Source organism: Cuculus canorus, chromosome 1 (genome assembly GCF_017976375.1).
Source record: "Cuculus canorus isolate bCucCan1 chromosome 1, bCucCan1.pri, whole genome shotgun sequence".
Classification (NCBI taxonomy): Eukaryota; Metazoa; Chordata; class Aves; order Cuculiformes; family Cuculidae; genus Cuculus; species Cuculus canorus.
Window position 1 is genome coordinate 98,412,590 of NC_071401.1, and position 17,038 is coordinate 98,429,627.

The 17,038-nt window shown below is 39.0% G+C and overlaps 1 protein-coding gene across 1 annotated transcript in view; it reads left to right on the forward strand.

The window, feature by feature from the left end:
• The first annotated feature begins 1,894 nt into the window (after positions 1 to 1,894).
• The window catches only part of LTN1 (listerin E3 ubiquitin protein ligase 1), a 34,551-nt gene continuing 19,407 nt past the window's right edge, over positions 1,895 to 17,038 (forward strand). Inside the window, exons 1-12 of the mRNA XM_054056590.1 lie at positions 1,895 to 2,029; positions 4,621 to 4,824; positions 5,133 to 5,231; positions 6,231 to 6,461; positions 7,107 to 7,159; positions 7,609 to 7,789; positions 8,446 to 8,619; positions 9,520 to 9,710; positions 10,788 to 10,932; positions 11,317 to 12,102; positions 12,605 to 12,646; positions 13,655 to 13,847. Of these exons, the coding sequence (XP_053912565.1) occupies positions 1,988 to 2,029; positions 4,621 to 4,824; positions 5,133 to 5,231; positions 6,231 to 6,461; positions 7,107 to 7,159; positions 7,609 to 7,789; positions 8,446 to 8,619; positions 9,520 to 9,710; positions 10,788 to 10,932; positions 11,317 to 12,102; positions 12,605 to 12,646; positions 13,655 to 13,847 (2,341 nt within the window). The 5' untranslated portion in view covers positions 1,895 to 1,987. The remainder of the gene's footprint in view (positions 2,030 to 4,620; positions 4,825 to 5,132; positions 5,232 to 6,230; positions 6,462 to 7,106; positions 7,160 to 7,608; positions 7,790 to 8,445; positions 8,620 to 9,519; positions 9,711 to 10,787; positions 10,933 to 11,316; positions 12,103 to 12,604; positions 12,647 to 13,654; positions 13,848 to 17,038) is intronic.

The following is a 17,038-nucleotide window of genomic DNA, read 5'->3' on the forward strand; positions in this document are numbered from 1 at the left end:
TTTAAAGTTATTTTTTACTTACACTGCATGAAGATGGTTTTATAACAATCTTTTATTCTGTTTTCTACCTGAAAGTATATTAAGCCATAAGAATAATGTTTTATTTTTCAGAAAAAAAGGAGGGAACAGAAGCCTTGTTCATGCAAACAGGGTGAAGCTAGGATGCCTACTCTAAGGCATAAGAATTTTCTGTAGGTAAAAGTGTGTATGCAGGTACGAGAGTTGTTGTGGTTGCTCCACAGCATCTGTAGCTGAGGAGCCAAGTTTGTTTACTTGAGTAAAAGCAGAAGCTTACCAAGAACTGGGCTCCCTTACAGTACACTCCAAACCAGTAAAATGATCCCTACTCTGTCAAGTTCACAAGTTTGCAGTTTAGTGATCTAAAGTGCATTATGCTGTATACCTTTCTGAATCTGGTTCCAACAAATTTGTATCAATGGATGTTGTTTCTTTGCTCCTATCTTTTGTAACTAAATCACATACCTGTCACAAAAGGTAGACATTTGTTGCTTCTAACATTGATTAATGTTTGTGTGTAGATCCACTACAATTCCTAACATTCAGATGTCTGGTGTGGATTGGGACACCTTTTGAGGTTATGTTTCCCAGTGATTTCATCCAACAAGTGCAGATTTGTCCTTGTCTGAAACTTTCCCTAACCCCAAGTTCTCATAAGGGTACAAGAATACCTTGGATTAATAAAGGACCCATGACACATTTGAAGTCTCTGTAAGACCTATTGATGGGTACAAAGTGTAAGGACATTTTAAGTCGATTTTATTGTCATGTTTCACAACAGGACCTTGGCCACTATGGAATCACAGAATGAATCACAGAATAGTTTGAGTTGGAAGGGACCTTAAGGATCCAGTTCCAACCTCCGTGCCATGGGCAGGAACACCTCCCAGTGGATCGGGTTGCTCAAAAGCCTCATCCAACCTGGCCTTGAACGCCTCCAGAGGGCGGACATCCATGACTTCTCTGGACAACCTGTTTCAGTGCCTCACCACTCATGGTGAATAATTTCTTCCTAATATCTAATCTAAATCTTCCCCTTCCTATGTAAAGCCAGTCCCCATCATCCTATCACTCCATGCCCTGGTAAAAAGGCCCTCCTTAGCTTTCCTGTGACATGCAGGAAGAACTCTTATAACTTGTGAAGAATAATAAAGCAAGTCTGTTTATTTGATGCGCCAGGTGCAGGAGGGATAGCTTCACCTAGCTTGCACACCAAGAAACAAAACAGTCACCTATTTATTACACTAAAGCATGCGTAGTCATTAAGTTTCCTAGAACAGGTGTGTCTATTATAATCATTTTTCAGAATTCATTTACATAAGTTCCTTCCCTTTGGCACACGCGCTCTGCCTTCTCATGGTCTTGGGCTGTGTGCTTCTGGAAGAAGGCTCGCAGTCTTCTTCATGGTGAACTTTTCAACTCTCCTTCTTGTTCATGCTCTTAGACAGCCTGGGCACCTCTTCAAGGTTGCATCTGGTCCTAGCCAGTTCTTCTTCCTCTTATCCTGGTCCTAACGAATTCTTCTTTCTCTTATGTTTGCACTAGCCCTTATTATTTGGCTTAATTGGCCAGGCACAGGCAACACATCTTCATTATCAGGAACAAAACATATTTATGTAAGCAAAATAGCTACCTTAAACTTAAAAGTCAAAGCATAGGTAAACATGTTATAATGCAAGAAAAATAGCTTCTTTAAAACTTTAACAAAGCATAACTAAGAATGTTATAATGCCCATCTTCACCCGTAGCCTCTTTAAGCACTGGAAAACCACTAAGAGCTCACCATGCAACCTCTCCCCCTCACCACCCTCGCACCGGAAGTACGGCGCCCCGCCTTACTACCTGCTGCCGGCCTGGTTCCGCCCACCCCGGAAGTGCGACACCGCCGTCGGCGTAGCCCCGCCCACTCCGGAAGTGCAGGCCCCCCCTCCCGCCCGCTACCCTCCGCGAGTGGCAGCACGCCGCCGCCATGGGGGGCAAAAACAAGCAGCGAACCAAGGGCAACCTGCGGGTGAGCGAGGAACCGCCCCGGGCCTGGGTCCCGCCCCACCTCAGCGGCCTGGTCCGAGGGGGCGGCGGGGCTGCGGCTTCCGGCACCGGCGGGCGGATGAGGGCAGCCTGTCCCGTCCCGTCCCGGTTCCCGGGGTGTGCGGCGTTTGTGTGCGGCTCCTGGGGAGGGCCCCGGGCGTTACCGCGGGTGTGAGCTCTGCCTGTGTCCGGCGGTGTCTTGTTACCAGGCCCCAAGTGGTGTGGCACCATCCTCTGGGGCACTTGCACAGGATGGGGGAATTGTGGGCAGATAGTGTTAGGCCAAGTGCAAGGTCCTGCGCCTGGGTTGGGGCAGTCCACGGTTTCAGTATAGGGCAGGGGGTGATGTGATTGAGAGCAGCCCTGCAGAGAAGGACTTGGGGGTGCTAGTAGACGAGAAGATCGACATGACCCGGCAACGTGTGCTCACAGCCCAGAAGGCCAACCGCATCGTGGCCAGCAGGGTGAGGGAGGGGATTCTGCCCCTCTATTCCTCTCTTGTGAGACCTCATCTGGAATATTGTGTCCAGTTCCGGAATCCTCAACATAAGAAGGATATAGAACTGTTGGGATAGGTCCAGACGAGACCACAGCTGTTATCCAAGGGCTCTCCTATGAGGACATGTTGAGAGAGTGGGGTTATTCAGCCTGGAGAAGAGAAGGTTTAGGGAAGACCTTAGAGCAGACTTCCACTACCTTGAGAGGGCTACAGGGAAGCTGGGGAGGGACCTTTTACAAGGGCAGGTAGTGATAAGATAAGGGGGAAGGGCTTTAAACTGGAAGGGAGAAGATTTAGATTAGACGTTAGGAAGAAATGCTTCACGATGAGGGTGGTGAGGCACTGGCACAGGTTGCCCAGGGAAGCTGTGGCTGCCCCATCCGTGGAAGTGTTCAAGGCCAGGTTGGATGAGGCCTTGGACAGCCTGGTCTGGTGAGAGGTGTCCCTGCCCATGGCGGGGGGGTGGAACTAATTTTGACACAGTTTCTCACAGCATTCTCCTTAGGAAACTGGCTGCCTCTGGCCTGGACAGGCGCACACTCTCCTGGGTGGAAAACTGGTTGGATGGCTGGGTCCAAAGAGTTGTGGTAAATGGAATTAACTCCAGCTGGAGGCCAGTCACAAGTGGTGTTCCCCAGGGTTTAGTGCTGGGTCCAGTTCAGTTCAATATCTTTTATCAATGACCTGGATGAAAGCATTGAATGCACCCTTAGCAAGTTTGCAGACAACACTACGCTAGGAGGAAGTGTCGATTTGCTGTAGGGTAGGGAGGCTCTGCAAAGGAATCTGAACAGGCTGGACCACTGGGCTGAGACCAGTGGTATGAGGTTTAACAAGGCCAAATGCTGTGTCCTGCGCTTGGGGCACAAGAACCTTGTGCGGTGCTGCAGACTAGGGGAAGAGAGGCTTGAGAGCTGCCTGCAGGAAAAGGACCTGGGGATGTTGATTGACAGCCCACTGGACATGAGCCAGGAGGGTGCCCAGGTGGCCAAGAAGGCCAATGGCATCTTGGTTTGTATCAGAAACAGCATGGCCAGCAGGTCCAGGGAAGTGATTCTGCCCCTGTACTCAGCACTGGTGAGACCACACCTCGAATAGCATGTTCAGTTCTTTTCCAGCCTGGTGATTCTATGATCTTTAAGGTCCCTTCCAACCCAAGATGTTCTATGATTTGGTGTTCAGGTTATATGCTGCCTTTAAATCTTTTCATGTATTTAGGAAAGACTAGGGAACACAAAAAAATGTGTCCTTACAGGTGAGGTTTCACTGGGAAAAGATGACTTAGTCTGTACATGCAGTACTCAGTTAAAATGTGGCTTAAGTACCTCAGGATCATCAGAAAAGTACAATGAACTTCAGTAAATTGTCATTACTTCAAAAAAACCCCAAACAAATAACATCACAAAACTGCAACTGTCATTAGGAAATAAAAGATATTAGGGCTGTCAGGTATCGTAAAGAACACTAAAGCATCAGTCGGTTTTTGGATGGTCTTTTTAAAAGAGTGTGATTGAAATAAATGAGACACTGATACCACGAGCAAGTCATTGATTTAACTGGGGCAATCCTTCGCCCCTTTCCTGGTCCTTTTCTTTGTTCCTTGGCCCCTTTCTTTTGATTTGTATGTGTTCTTACTTTTCCCAATGACATGGAGAACATTCTTTGGGAGCTGTGTTGGTCCGTATGCAATAACATTAGATAAACGAGTAAAAACAGAAGTGGTGAAGGAGGGTAAATTGTTTCTGAACAAGTTGTTCACTGTAAATGAAAAATTGAATTGAAGTAAAGGACTTTTCTATTGTACTTTTTTGTATGTGAATAAAATCAATATAATTTTCTATAAGTGTTCATGGATTATGAGAAAAGTGAATGCTGATTCTAAAAAGAATTATAATTTTCGAGGTCACATGTCTACATTTAAAGCATAGGTGGGCTTTTTTTTGTGAGACTTTATTTTATTTAAAAGATAAATAACAGTCCTGTTTATATTATAAAGTTGAAAATACTTGATGCATGGAAAATAAAATAAAGTCACTGAAATAGATAACTGACATACGTCCCTGTTTTTTTGCCAGCCTTCTAGCAGTGGCCGAGCTGCAGAGCTCCTCACCAAAGAAAGTGGAACAGTGCCTGGGTTTATTGGCTTTGGAACATCTCAGAGCGATCTAGGATACGTTCCTGCAGTTCAAGGAGCAGAGGAAATAGACAGTCTTGTGGATGCTGATTTTCGAATGGTGTTGCGAAAACTTTCTAAAAGGGATATCACAACAAAATTAAAAGTAGGTGTATCTTTTGTTCTCGATAACATTTTTTATCAGAAAGCAATACATTTTTCTTAAGGATGGGAGAGGAATATATCAAGGTAGCTAATACTAATTTTATATTTGTCAATTTGCTAGAACTGCAATCCAGAAAGTATCTTGGAGGACTTATGAAAACGTCCATCCTGCAGTGCTGATGGGGCATTCATAAAATTAACTCTATAGATGTCGAAGTTGCAGGAAATGAATTGATATTTGAAAAAGAGTGTTGCAGTGCAGAAACTGGTCTGACTTCTTAACTAATGATCATGATGTTTTCATTTTAGGCTATGCAAGAGTTTGGGACAATGTGCAAAGAAAGAGAAGCGGAAGTTGTGAAAGGTGTTCTTCCTTACTGGCCAAGAATTTATTGCAAAATCTCACTAGTAAGTAATAAAGTATCCAAGTTAAAAAAAATCTCTGGCTACTTCTTATGAAAGCCTCTAAGACAGTCTTTATTGATACAGCTAACTTTGTTGGAATTACTTACTCATTGTAGGGCAAACGTGACATTGAAAGAAAGTGTTATTTATTGTGTAGGTGTTTCAGTATTGGCAGTGTGTGGAATCTTGAACTGTTGATGCCTGGGAAGTGCTTACTGGCTGGCGATACTTATTTTATAGACCTTTATGTTAAAAAAGATGACAAGATATTTCTTCTCATGATAAGTTCTTGTAGATAGATTCCAGAAAAGCTAAACAGAATGTTCAGTCAACGTGATTATTAATCTTTTTCCTCTGGAGCTAATATCTGACCAGACTTAAAATTAAAAAAACAAACAAACCCACAGTCCTCAATCATGACAAGACCATGCATAGGCAGGTAATCCTTAGTTTTTTGGTATCCTTAATACATTTCCAAACTCTCTGGACTGGCTACTGTCAGCAATGTGATATCACGGTTCTGATCTGTTAGAACAATTCCTAGTATTTCTTTCAGAAGCCAAAAGCATAGAAAGTCATGATCTGGTAAATTCATACACGAATAATCGATAATGGTGCACAGTTTGTGTAGGCTTTATGGTCTTTTTAATCCAAAAAGTGTGTTCAAGGCTTCCCGTTTCCCTTGTGTTTCTGTTGAGTGTCTGTATATAATGGAAATGGAAACAGGATTTAGGATATTAGGAGAAGGTTATGATTTTGAATATGCAACATATCGGGAATTTGATGCTGCTGAGTTAGGACTCTCCCCTTATGTAAGGATACCAAGACTTCATTGCTGTTGCTGTGTTTTTTCAGATCATCGTAGCCTAATTCATTGTGAAAATGGCTAAACTGAGAGAGAGGGTTTTTTTTTTTGTCATCAATTCTGCATCTACCTGGCATCAAAAGTAGATTTATTAAAACCATAAAACTTTCTCTTTTCTTTTCTTTTTCTTTTAACAGGATCATGATCGCCGTGTTCGAGAAGCAACTCAGCAATCTTTTGAGCAACTGATTCTTAAAGTAAAGAAACACTTAGCTCCTTACTTAAAAAGTATCATGGGATACTGGCTGATTGCTCAATGTGACACTTACTCCCCTGCTGCTTCTGCTGCGAAGGTAGCTTTTGAAAAAGCTTTTCCTTCAAGCAAGCAACCTGAAGCCTTAGTATTCTGTAAAGATGAAATTCTTAACGTGAGTTTATACTTCTGTATGTCTTTAAGGCTTTGTGTTGAGTATATGTCAACTTTTATTACCCCCATCTCTTCGTCATCGTTCAGTTTTTTTCTCACCTGCAACTTTGAAGAGAAGACTGAGGCAAAGACACATTCTGTGTCTTTCTGACTTGCAGTTGGACTGACTGGAACCAGAGGAATGAATATGAAATGAAATTTCTTCCATGCATTTCTGTGTAGTGATGCTCAGTCATCACGTATTGCTGCTGACGGATAGAATAATGATGGTGGAGTAGTTTAGCTGCAGTGGAAAAGGATTAAAGAATGCTGAGCAGTGTTTCACAGAGCCTCTACAGGTTTAGTTCTGACCAAGGTTAACCCTCTTCTACCAGTCATATATGATACTGAATTGGCTGAACCAGAAACATGTTGGTGTAGGACAGCAACTTGGGGAGCATTATGAAGTCTTGTTTCGAACAGTACCACAGCCACTGGGTTCAGCGGGAGTCAGTTAAGTTATGCTCTTGTGCACTAGGTTGTCTAAAATGCGTTTAAAAGGCTTGATTCAGAGGTTGTGAAGTGTTATTGTAGAGCTGTTTTATTGGACTATAGTATTCACAGTATTAGATTTCCATATGTAAAAAATGTATTTTTCTCTCTGTAGGTACTTCACGATCACCTTCTGAAAGAAACACCTGATACATTCAGTGACCCGCAGTATGTTAGCCTGCTTTATTGTATATGGTTTAAATCTTGTTCTGCATTGGGTTTTCTGTCCCTGGCAGTACTAGATTTAGTTTTGTTTCAAGAGACAAGTGTAGTTGGTTGAGTTCAGATCCCAGCAACTTTCTTTGGGTCTGAAATGTAAAGGCTTTTGAAAGTGTTATCAGTTGTCCAATTCTTGTTTCAGCTTTTTTTAGGAGTAGCATTTTTTAATGTCTGGAAGATGAGATGTCTTGAAACTCTGTTTATTTCTAACGTGCTATAGTGTAATTTGCTGGCATTAGAAACTGGAAAGTTTACATATTTACATTGCTGGCATCCAAAATAAAAAAAAAAAACACTGAAAAACTGAAGACAACTTAGTTTAGACAGTTTATTAGAGCTTGAGAAGACTGCTGATTGATTTATGGTTCACTTTAATTGTTTTTTTTTTGTTTTCTGAGAACTGTACCAGAGGATGAAAGGGAGGCCAAATTTTTCCGGATTCTGACCTGTTCCTTGTTAGCTTTAAAAAAGTTCCTTAGCATGTTGCCAAATAAAGAGATGCATTCACTGGAGGAAAAGTTAATGTCACTTCTGTCCCAAAACAAATTTTGGAAATACAGCAAACACAACATGCCACAGGTGACTTTTTAACTTCATTATTTTGGTTGGTTTTACCTAAAGATAATACACTGAACCTAAGCAATTGTTAATTACTTGTGTTCAACAAGAGTGAACTTCTGGACTTTGCTGAATTAGATTTGAAACAGCCTTCAGATTTCTAAGCCATTAAATAGGTGGTATTGGTCTAAAATTTGTCTGATAGAGTAATTTGTTTTTTCCATATCACCATTGTCTATTCCTTGACAATTTGCTGTCATTTCAGATTAATGTAAGATACAAACTCTGTCAGCTTACTGCATCTGTTCTTTGTGCGGTTGGATTTTCATTTTTTAAGACATTTTATTGGGTTTGGTCTACTAAGACCAATAGCGCATGGAGTGATGAATTGATTCTAGTAGTATTTTGTGAAAAAGTTTTAAGGTGCTTTTGGGAAAACATACCTTTTGAGAAGTATATTAAAGTAGAATTTTTGATAAGTGTTTTATCACTAATTTCTTTAATAAATAGGCTTATCAAAAAATTGCTTTATTTTTCTTTGTTTTTAATAATATTTATGCATTTGCTGATGCGATAAAATATGACACCATATGTTGTAAGTTATCATGGCTTTAAAAGGAATGTTTTAAGCTACATGTAGTGTTGTCATTTCACTAAAATTTTGTTTCTTCTGTCAGGTTCGCTCAGCTTTCTTTGAGCTGACTTCTACTTTTTGTCAGTACGTGCCTGAGCTGGTGAAAGCCGAAGCAGCAAGAGTTTGTCCTGCTCTTCTTCTTAGCATTGATGATAGTGATGCGGTGGTGTGCCCTGCTCTATGGGAAGCTGTACTTCATGCTGTTGCCACTATTGAGGTAGTGTGGAAAACCTCAGGGGCAGCTATTTTACTCAAATTTAACTTTTCAACAAATGCCGTTGTTCTCTCAGAATTAGGAAGAACAGCTTAACCAGGTTTTCTTTATGGTTAATAACATGAATTTACCAATGCTGCATGGGCCTTCTTCCTCCTTAGATTTCAGTGTAACTTTCAAATATATTGTTCCGAGCATGTCTGAAAAACAGAGTTATTTTATAAGTTTAATTAAATTAACCTGGATCCTTTTGATTAAATATAGTTACTAATAAGTAAAATAACAGTTATAAAGGCAGTTATAAAAATGATGTGCAGTGCAGTTTTGGTTTGTTTCCCCTTCTAATTTAATTCTTGGTTCTATAACTTTTTTTTAATTTTTAATGTATTAGCAGGATGAGTAGTGTTGCCATAGAGTGGGATGTTTTGAGGATTTAATGCTGTGGATCTCTTTTGTGACTGCTAATAGAAACTGACAATGTATGGGGGGGAAGGAATCTTTGTTCTGCTTGCTGTACATGTAGGTATCTGAAACTATGATAGATTAGGCTAGATAACAAAAAACTTTGTTGCTTCCTTTTTCTTGATAATAAGAACTCAGAATTAAATACAGAACCAGTTGCAATAATGATCTTTATCATTATCCTTAAAGGGAAACCTTTAATTGCAGATTTCTAACAAGGAAGATCCATTGATTTTAAGCAATACAGGAACAGTTTTAACTTCTTAAATTCACAAGCTGAAATAAGGAGAAAGTTATTTTTAAAAATACGTTTATAAAATAAATTTTACAGTAACTTGTTTCAGCTACAACATAGGGAGGTAGATTATATGCCTAGCTTGGAAGTTCTTGCAAGGCAACATAGTCTCATTTAATTTACAGTAAGTGTATTTCTTTCTGTAGGACTGTTGGAGTCATGTAAGTGCCAAAAAGGGGGTTCTTCCAAAGCTATGGACGGTGCTTCGAGAGGGTGGACGAGGTCTAGCTACTGTTATATACCCAAATCTTTTGCTGTTCATTAGCAAGGTACCTCCTGGCACTGCAGAACCAAAGCTGGAGTATTTCAGAACTTTTTTCAGCTCTATGATTCAAGGGTATGTGCCACAAAGTAGTAGTCTGTCTGTTTCTCTATCTATCTATCTGTCTGTCTATCTATCTATCTATCTACATTTGGAAATAGGAGAACTAATCTTCTTTAAACACTTAAAGATGAGTGGCATATTGTTTGGCTTGAGAATATTTAAATTTGTATTAATTTCTTTGAGAAGACTGCTTTTATTGTGATATTTTAAAATCATGTTTTTAAAATACTTTTACATATCCAAGACTCCAGTGAGTCCTTCATGGCTGTCGCTGTCTTCTTAAACCTTCAGACTTCTTTTTGATTTTATTATGTCTGCCTTACCTAAAGCATTCTTATCTTTCCTTTTCAAAACTTTGTGTTTATTCCATGGTAAGTTTTAAAATGGGAAATTATTTTAAAATTAAGACTGGCTTTGAAGATATCAGACTCTTCTTGCCAGTGAATAATTATTACAGAGGCTATTGGGAATTAGCATTGTCATTTTGAAATTTCCTGTATGCAGGAAAACAGGAATCGTTCTTGTACTAATTTTTAAAGGACTGAAAATGCTGTAATTTTTGCCTTTACAATACATCGAAGCCAACTTTGTATCAAATCTAGTTTTAATTGATGCATGTGAATTGTGTACTTAGGCATATATGTTATTTTATGAACAACTAAAATGTATATTCTTGAAACAAAAATCAGTTCTCAATTGACATTGGTGTGACCATTAGCAGAGCTCTTGGAGAAGAGTGGTTATGTAGGGATTGGTTTTGAAAAGTGTATAGAATTTTATTACAAGTAGTAAAATGGTTGTAATATTTGTGTGGTCTAATTTTCATGAAAAAGCCAACATCACAGTTGGTCAAGCTCAGACTGGCTGTGGTGAAACTGTCTTTTGGTGGCTTTTTACCTCTTTAAATATGTCCTATTGAATTTGTTTTGAGCTGACTCCTGTCAGTGATTCTGTGATTCTGTATTCTCATATTGGTGTTGTCTGAAAAAGAAGAAGATAGTGAAAGTTAACATTCATTACACACATACTGGGTTTCTCAGAAGCATAGGTGTCTGAGCATGCCCTCCCTCCAATGTTGCCTTTCAACAGGTTGTCAAGTGAGCGAGCAATAGCCAGCTCTTCAGAGAGTTCAGCAATTATAACTGCATTTATGGAATGTCTGCGCTTTGCTGTGCTACAGAAAGTAGATGAAGATGACCAAAGACGAATTCATCAAATGCTTATATGTGAGCAGGTATTTATTAGAAATACTTACTATTTTTTTGTGTACTTCTAACAATTCGAAAATAAAGAAAAACATAAATTTCTGAGAGGATTTACTTAACTATTGAAAGGTTCACTAGGTTTTATGGAAAAAATAATGTTACTGAATTTAGTAAATTCTTTCCTATAAAATCAGCCCTTTTACTGTGCAGCTTTATGTTAAATTAAAAAAAAATTCAAAACAAAACAAGAAGTGTCCCACCCTGTATATTTTTATTAAGTGTTCACACATGAGTAATTCTGGTGGGTTTGGAATTGCTTCCGGAATATTTTTCAACCTGTTACTATAAAGGATAAAATGGTCATCTAATTGGATCACTGTTTTTTAATAATTTTTTTTTGTTTGTTTTTGTAGCTAATTCCTCTTACCGATGCTGTACTTAAGGAGCCCAGGTTTCAAAATGGACCGTTATTTTATCAAATAGCAGAAATGCTGAGCTCCTGGGAAGCTAAAGCAGAACTCTCCAATGACGATGGCACACATGAAGTTTTCCAGAAACTTTTGTCAAATTTTTGGGACCATCTTTTCAAAATGTGTGTGCTTCATGTTGATACGTTGAGTGCTGATGAGAAATCATTGTTTGCCATATCTGATATGCTAGAAATTCTTCAGAATCCAAAGAACGCTACAAAACCAAACAACAAAAAATGTCTAAAAATCAGATTTACAGATGAGGATGGATCTGAAAGAAACACAGAGAATGGAAAGCTCACAGAAATGAGAACTAGTGACTCTGAAATACAGACTGACCTGCAGCATAGTTCACTTCTAAGGAAAGAACCTTTAGAGAATTTAGTCTGCAGCCTTGCTGAACTGAGTATTGTGTATGTCAATGAACAGAAGTCAGAAAAGCATTTGAAATTTCTCTCTGCCCTACTCAACTCGTTTTCTTCAAACAGAGTTTTTCAAGTACTTTTGGAGCAAGGAAATGATTTAAGCTCTTCTCAAGCTGAATCCCGGAAGGAAATTAAATTTTGTCATGAAAGTCCGTCTGTACAATTTCTGTATGTGAATTTAATAACTTGGCTTAAAGAAGACTGGAGGAAAGACACTAATTTTCTGGTTGATATTTTGTACAGTGTGCTTAATTGTTGTAACAGTAATGATGAAAGGAAGATCATTCTTGATGATTTAACGAAGGTATGACTCTTACCTTGTGTTACTGCTTTTTATTAAAGTGACAGCTCTTTTTGTGGGTTGTGGTTGGGTAATGATTTTATTTTTGGGCTGTGGAATGGAAGATATTATACATGAACTTCGATAAGTTTGCCATAAGGAAGATAGACTTAGGGAAGTGATGTGACAGTGTTGGAGTGGTAGGTTATGACTTATGTCTCTCTCAATGAGGTTTAAATAATTTAAAAAAAAGTAGTCTCTGTTCATGCTGCTTTATACAGTATGCTTTTCAACTAGTCATTGTTGGCCCTCCTTATAAATACAGTCCCTTTTTGATCTGTATGGTACAGAAACACTTGAAAGCAAAAAATTATATAATCAGTAACGTTATTACTAAACCTTAGCAACTTCTGCTTATCCCCTGCGGAAAATAAAGTTGTAAACCAAACAGTTAAAACGGTATTAAATGCTTCCTATTCAGCAAGGAATTTGTTAAATATTATGGAATTTTATTTTTTCTTTTCAGATGGATCTGAAATGGATTATTTTTCTGCAGATAATTCAAAAGGTACCTTTTAAGACTTTTTTGTTCTCATTTTGCGTAGTGTGGAATATTTAGCTTTGAGAGTAACATGTTTTGTAGTGACTTTTTATTTCAGTAGTGATAATTTTCATAGTTTGAAACTCTTGTAATAGTACGAGTGTTGTTTGCTTTAACTGCATTTAAATCTGAGACAGTCTTAAAAATGAAATGATGGTACACAAACAAAAGCATCATTGTTTCTTCTATTTTTAGCCAATTTGATCTTTGAACCAGAGGGAGTCCTGATTATTTTTTTCTGGTCAGCCCTTCAAAGCTAGAGAGAATGAAGTTGGGTATTGGATCAATAAATTGAATGATTATTTGTATCAATACCCTTACAAAGATAGTACACCGTTTTTTCACAAGTGAGATTGAGAGACTGACATTGAAGTGATTGTCTGGGATGAAATATGAAGTGTATTACAAATTTTTAAACAAGGACTCATAGCGCTTGATTTACAATTCAGTGTATTGACAATAGTATCTTTCCTCACATATACTTTGTATTTTTAGGAATCTTCAGTTTTTATGGTTTTGTAACTTATAATGGTTTATTACCAAAATAATATTTTCTGATTTGTGACATTTCATTTCTTGTTAGAGAAATTTAGATGGTATAAATAGATTTTATCTTGTAAATATATTTTATCTCAACCAACCTGGTCACCTAGAAGTTATGTTTCTAAATCCAAGGTAGACATTCCTTGTGCTGTATAGTTGGAGAGGGGGGGAAAATCCGAGCTTTCAGGAGGTGGCTTGTTTCACTTGAATGTAGAGAGAGCTCTGACCTAGCCATAGGTTGCTGCCTCTCACAAAAAGTAGAGCTGGAGGGATTGTTGCAGATCTAAACACCAAAAAAGTTATTTTTTTATGACAGATGATTCGATTCCTACTCTCGCTCTGTGCCTGCAGGTTTGACATACTGATCTTACGCTCAGTTAATAGTAAAAGTTATTAATGTCAAAAGATGAAAATTATTTTCTTGTCACTCAGGCATGCTCAAGCGCAACAAAACTTTCCTTAGTCTCTGACTGGCTGAAAGGAGATACACTGGGAGAAAGACTTGTAATGCTGGCAGATGATCTGTGTCACCTGAGTTTAGAACCTATAGCAACCTCATCAGCATTATCCTCTTCAGAAAGGTGGACCCTCCTGAGCTTGGTGTTGTCGCAACATATTAAAAATGGTAAACATATTTATTCGTTGGAGTTTGTGAAGTGGAAATACTGCACTTATGTTGTGTAGAAGGTTGAAGGGAATTTACAATCTTCCAGACTACTTAATTTGTAACATCTAAACATCTAGGCTTTCTTCTGTTCTGTTGTTGCTGCTGTGGTTTGTTGTTGTGTTGTTGTTGGTTTTGCCTGTTGTGTTTTTTGTTTGTTTTTTAATCTGAGCCAGTTAACTGTGTCCAGATTAATTTTGTAAACACTAAACTTACAGCAGTGACATTGCAATTCTTTTTAGTCTGTGTTGTTAAACAGGAGTCGGTGTTTGAAGAACAGATTCGGATTTGTGAGTCTAGAAAACTTGAAAAAAATTTAAGGAACCTTGATTTATTAATTGATGTGCTTTAAAAATGATATATTTTAAACCATACCATCTGAAATTTACATTCAGAACTAGGATTTCAAAACCAACAGTTATGGACCCATGTGTGGGTTGGAAATGCCTTGTTATGGGACCTGTAAATTGCTTTGAACCATTTTCAGTTAGAGTGATTTCAAAAACTGTGTGCTTTTATGCTGTATATCTAATATGTTTTTTTTTAAAAACATCCTATTTCATTTGTTCCTTGCATTTTGTGATATCTATCATATAGACTTCTAGAGGAGTTTAGTTTTCTTTGTTTCCGTCTAGATTTGTCAGTTTGTGTTTTGTTAAGCTCAGCATTTGCTTTGATCCCTGGGATAATATACTTGTTTATGTGAATGCTGGCACATTTGTGGTGCTCTGAAGTTTCAAAGATGCATACAAGAATTTGAGTGCAGTGGATGTTCATAGTACATACTGAAGGTGTTGAAAGATTACTGTTTCCCTTACTGGAGCTTTTGTTGTAGAGGAGCGTCAGGAAAACCTGTTTCTTCTCTCCAGAGAGAGTTCAACAAACTTGCTTGCTTGTAAGTCAGTGGTGTCGTAAGGTTGATTGTCCAGTGGCTTCACTTTGTGGCTCTAGAGCTGTAGGTATTGCTAAGCACATTTTGTGCTGAGTGCTGTGCAATCTGTTTTAAATGCATGTGGAATGAAGTCTAAGAGACATTCAGGAGCTGTGGTAGGTGCTTAGGCCAACACAGAGTATTTGAACTTTCAAAAAGATTTTTTTAGATCTCTCATCTAAGTTTCTCAAGGTAAATTTCTGTGGAGTAAATGGAAGGGCCTTTCATGGATCAGTAACCTATCAGATGTCAGGAATTAAGGGGCAAAAGGGATAAGTACTGAAAGGATGATAGTTGTTTCTGGTAAATTATTCAGAGTAATCAAAACTGAAACTTGATGGAGCCATAGCAGTGTATTGTGATACTGAATGATTAACTGATATAATTACAAATGAAATTCAAAACGAGTTAATATCAGAAGTGTACATGGGAAGAACATGATTGTGATTGTATCTATTCATTTATAGGCTCTAAGTTGTTAAAACTTAGAAAAAACATCTTCAGTCATTGTGATGGCTCCCTATAAGTGACAGGTTGGTGCTCAGTAATAAAAAAAAAATACAGGCTATTAGGAGCTGCTATGGAAAGAAAAAAGGATTAATGACAATTATTATAGCATTGGAATCGATATCTTGAGTGTTTTCCTGTAGTTTTGGTCACTGCAGTGTTCTTGTTTACCTATATGCTTTTGAAAAAAGGTGTGATAGAATTAGAACATGCTCAAAGAAGGATGGCAGGGATGGTTAGGCAAATGCAGTGGCTTGTGCTCATAGAGGCAATCAGGCTAGAATTTTTTAGTTTGCGATGAAATTGATTGGGGATGGGGTTGTGGTAAAGAGCCAGAAAATCATAATTTGTCTGGAAAAAGCAAATAGGAAGACATTTTTAATTGTTTCTTTAAGCAACCTCAGGCTCTTCTGTTTACAAATGTTTTGATAGCAGGCTTGAGAAAACAGAAAAGTATACTTCTTCATATAGTTCATAATTAAATAATAGAACTTATTGCCACGGAATGCTGTGGAGTCTGAGGATAGATGGGATTAGCCTGCTTGGATCCATTGAGAAAGGGACTAAACATGTTCGTAGAAAGCTGGTCTGATTAGGTTTCATTATATGCAGCGATCCAGGTGTAATCTCTGGTTCACAACTGACTGCTACCAGCTAGGAAGGCATAGAACTCTACACCTGCTTTATATTACGGTGAGGATGGGATTGAGTGCCTATGGGTTAAAATCAGAGGAGCCCACAAGAAGGGGGACTTTGTGATAGGGGTCTGTTACAGACCACCCAGCCAAGAAGAAGCAGCTGATGAGCTCTTCTATAAACAGCTGGGGACAGTCTCTAAATCTCTGCCTCTTGTCCTTGTGGGAAACTTTAACTTTCCGGATGTCTGCTGGGAGTACAATACAACAGAAAGGAAACAGTCTAGGAGGTTTCTGGAGTGCATCGAAGACAACTTCCTTGCACAACTGGTTAGCGAACCAACAAGGGAGGGTGCCTTCCTAGACCTGCTGTTTGCGAATAGAGAAGGTCTTGTTGGGGATTTGACGGTTGGAGAACGCCTGGGATTAAGCGATCATGAGATGATAGGGTTTTCAGTTCTAGGTGGGATTAAGAAGGGGGTTAGCAAAACAGTCACATTAAACTTCCAGAGGGCAGACTTTGGCCTGTTCAGAAGGTTGATTAGCAAAGTCCCGTGGGAAACAGTCCTTCAGGGCAAGGGAGCCCACGAGGGTTGGGCGCTCTTAAAAAATGAAATCCTAGCAGCTCAAAAGCAGGCCATCCCTGTGTTCCGGAAAAGGAGCCGGCGGGGGGAAAAGCCAGCTTGGTGGAGCAGGGAGATCTCAAGATGCGTCAATAATAATAAGAAGCTCTATGTGCTTTGGAGGAAAGGACAGGCATCTTGGGTGGACTACAGGGACGAAGTGAGATCGTGCAGGGAAAAAATCAGGAGGGCCAAGGCCCAACTAGAAATAAAACTCGCTAAGTCTGTGAAAGACAACAAAAAGTCTTTTTACAAGTACATTAACAGGAAAAGGAGGACGAGGGAGAATATCCAGTCTCTATTGGATGCAGAAGGAATAACAGTGACAGGGGATAAGGACAAGGCTGAGGTACTTAATGCCTTCTTCGCCTCAGTCTTTAATAGCAAAGAAAGTTGTTCCTTCTGTTTACAAATCCAAGATTTAGAGGGGCAGATTGAGGCTCCCATGATCCAAGA